The 3,355-nt window shown below is 36.4% G+C and overlaps 1 protein-coding gene across 1 annotated transcript; it reads right to left on the bottom strand.

The window, feature by feature from the left end:
- Positions 1-221: 221 nt before the first annotated feature.
- On the bottom strand, positions 222-3,064 carry LOC147401378 (cytochrome P450 78A5-like). The gene is made up of 2 exons (XM_086442658.1): positions 2,019-3,064; positions 222-1,149 (listed from the first exon to the last, which is right to left on the bottom strand). The coding sequence occupies exons 1-2, from the start codon at positions 2,991-2,993 to the stop codon at positions 547-549; spliced, it is 1,578 nt and encodes a 525-aa protein (XP_086298784.1). The 5' UTR covers positions 2,994-3,064; the 3' UTR covers positions 222-546.
- Between the last annotated feature and the right edge of the window lie 291 nt (positions 3,065-3,355).

Genomic DNA, 3,355 nt, shown 5'->3' with positions numbered 1-3,355 from the left:
CAAATCATCACAATCAGTGAGTATTTTTGGATCATCAACATGAATCCTTAATTTTATTATTACCCCATTTTCTTACACACTATCAAACAATATTTCTTTTCTAATCTCTTAATCTTTCGTAGACTCCTCACTAACTTGAACTAAAGAGATCTCTCCCTAGTCCCTAGGGCATTAATGTTTGTAAAATACACAAATAGAAAAACACTTTTAACATTAATATAATAGGACCTGTCATTCCATGTATATATATATATATATATGCTGAAAGCTGTATACAGTGCGTTAAACATCTCCACCAGACATCAAAATATAACACAAAACATCATTACTAACAAAATTCCACATTTAGCACCACACTGCCTTTAACCTATAAGACTTTCAAGACACATAAAACATAACAAAACCAAACCATCTAAACCTAACAACATCCAAAACAAAACAAGTTTTACCAACCAAAACATCATTTGAGGTCCACCAAATATCTTGAGATTGAGTCCCAATTCTTCATTCTTCAAAATTCACCTGCTTCACCACAAAGGGATTTTCTCAAGCAACCCTTGGAACAGCCTTACAGATCAAAGGCTGCTTCATCTCAAGAGACAGTTTAAGGCACTCAGACAAGTCCACACCACTATCAGAAGGAACCCATTTAAAGCTCTGAAGCAACTGAGCCAACCATAACTGAACAGTAGCTAACCCCATAGCCTTCCCAGGACAGACCCTCCTCCCAGAACCAAATGGAGCCAACCTTAGATCAGAACCCATAATGCTCACATCTTCGTTCATAAATCGTTCCGGATTGAATTCAGTTGGGTCCGACCAGTTTCTCTCATCGTGGGTTATCGCCCACATGTTCACCATTGCTGTAGTTCCAGCTGGAATAAAATTATTTCCAATGTGGACATCATGGATGGCTAGTCGAGCCCAGGACAAGAGGGGTCCGGGTGGGTGCATTCGAAGGGATTCCTTTACTATTGATTGGAGATATGGGAGGTTGGGCAGGTCAGAATCTGATACCATTCTAGTGTTACCAACAATAACGTCGATTTCAGATTGGGCTTTGGATTGAATGTCTGGGTGTAGGACCATTCTTGCAAGAATCCACTCCAAGAGGATAACTACGGTATCAGTTCCTCTAAATATCATTTCCTGAAAGAGAACAAGAACATGGATTTTATCAAAATAATAATTATTTACATTATCAATTTTTAGATGAACTACACAATATCCCAAAATAAAATAAATCACATTAATCCAAAAGTACGGATGTTTCAACAATAGATTTTCACCAAGGAAAAAAACATAATTTTTACTGATTTGAAAATGGATATCTAACAGTTGATCCCACAAAGAATAAAATCTGAATGATTGCAATTCATGAACAAGTTATATCACCAAAGTATCTATAAATATAAAAACAATTGAAACTTTAATATAGCCATAATTTCCATTAGAATGGTCACCTCTACAAAAATATCTACAGAGATTAAAGGAATATAAACAAGTAAAACTAAAGAAAATGAACTACAGTACAACTAAAAGATGTATGTTCGATAAACAGGAAGTTAGCTCCAAATATTTCCATTAATATTAGATAAATAAATAAATGAAACTCACATGAACTCATAAAAATACATCCAAAGAAACTTAGAAAAATACATCCAAAGATTAAAAGAAAATAAGCAAATAAAACTAAAAACAATGAAATACAACTACAACATGTATATTGTATAAACAAGAAGTTCGCTCCCAAAACTAGAATGAAGGGTTTCAACTCGTGAACAAGCTAAAATAAACCAAAATAAAATATAACCTCTCAAAAAAGACAAAATAACACTATAATAAAATATAAATACCAATCAACTCACAAAATGCTAAGAGTTATGAATTTGGAAAAACATGACAGATATAAGTGAGATTATGGTGAATGAGAAAGCAACTAAGTGAGATTATGGTGAATGAGAAAGCAACCAATGAATCAAAACTTCATAAAATGAAAGATCAACTAAAGAACTCACCCATAGAACAGCTATCATATCAGAGTTGCTGAGGCTATCTTCTTTCTCCAAATCAAGTAAAACATCAACAAAATCTCCAACACTTTCTTCTCCCAAAACTCCATCAACCCTTCTCTTCCTATGCTCATCTATAATATTCCCAACAAAAACATTCACCTTTGCAACCAAACTCCTACATCTCTTTCTCACTCCCTGCAAATCTAACCACCCCATTAAAGGAAAATGATCACTCCAATTAAAAATCCCAAGTAACTCGTACCCTTCACTCACCAATCCTTCAAGTTCAAGCCCATCTCCATTTGGATCCATAAAATCATAAGTCCTCCCAAAAACACTCATCATCACATTGTTCAAAGACCCAAAATGCAAAACTTTCTTCACCTCAACCTCCCCTTTTAAACCCATTAAGACCCTAATCTCATCTATCATTTTAGAACCGATTTCGCTTCTAAACGTCCCAAAACCAGCGATTCTCTTTGGACTGAACAAATGGGTAGCTGAGATTCTCCTCAGATTTCTCCAATATTCTCCAAATGGTGCAAAACCCATTGCTCGGTGGAACAAAAGTTCATAAGCAGATTCCTTGATGGGTCGATCGGCAAAAGCCGAGCTGTTTAGAATCTCTTTAGCTGTATCAGGATGACTCGAGATGATGAAACGAGTTAACCCTACAGAGAACGCCATTAGAGGAACAGCGTTGAAGGTTTTAGAAAGCTTAGCGAGAACTCTATGAGTCGTAGAACCAGTAAAAGCGAATAGCAACCCAATAAGAGGGAACCCAGATGGACCGGGAATGACAGTCTTAGTCTGAACCGGGTTTTGGGATTTTGAGAAAGCCCACGCCAGACCACCAGGAACCAACCAGAAACCAAAAACAACGATCAGAAGAACAACAAACAAGAAGATTTCAAAGCTGTGAGAAGCAGAGTGAAAAGCAGTACTTGGGAAGAAGAAAAGGAGGTTTTCTGCAGACATTTCGGTGGTTTTCTAGACCCTAAAATCGTTTTGATTTTCAAGAGAGAGAGCGAGAGATGGAAGAGAAGAAGAGAGAGATGGCGCCTAAATAGGCCTTGTAAGGAGGGGTTTGAAAATTAGTCCAAAGTAAAAAATAATTTAACCATGGTTAAGTAAAATGACGGTTTTACCCCTTCATGGCGTATCAACTTCGATTTTGTAACCGAAATATATTTTCTTTTATATGATTCTGCCAACTTACTTACTTTATGATTTTCGTCTTCTTCTCTCCCTCAGATTGTAAATGAAGGTTTTCATGGACAGCATCAGGACACATGATGGGGACTGATGGGTCCCACATTTTTTTAGGTCTCTTATAGTCT

This window comes from Akebia trifoliata, chromosome 5 (genome assembly GCF_017979445.1).
Source record: "Akebia trifoliata isolate Shusen 1 chromosome 5, ASM1797944v1, whole genome shotgun sequence".
Classification (NCBI taxonomy): domain Eukaryota; kingdom Viridiplantae; phylum Streptophyta; class Magnoliopsida; order Ranunculales; family Lardizabalaceae; genus Akebia; species Akebia trifoliata.
The sequence above is the reverse complement of the archived record's forward strand: the minus strand, read 5'-3'. Positions and strand labels throughout refer to the sequence as shown.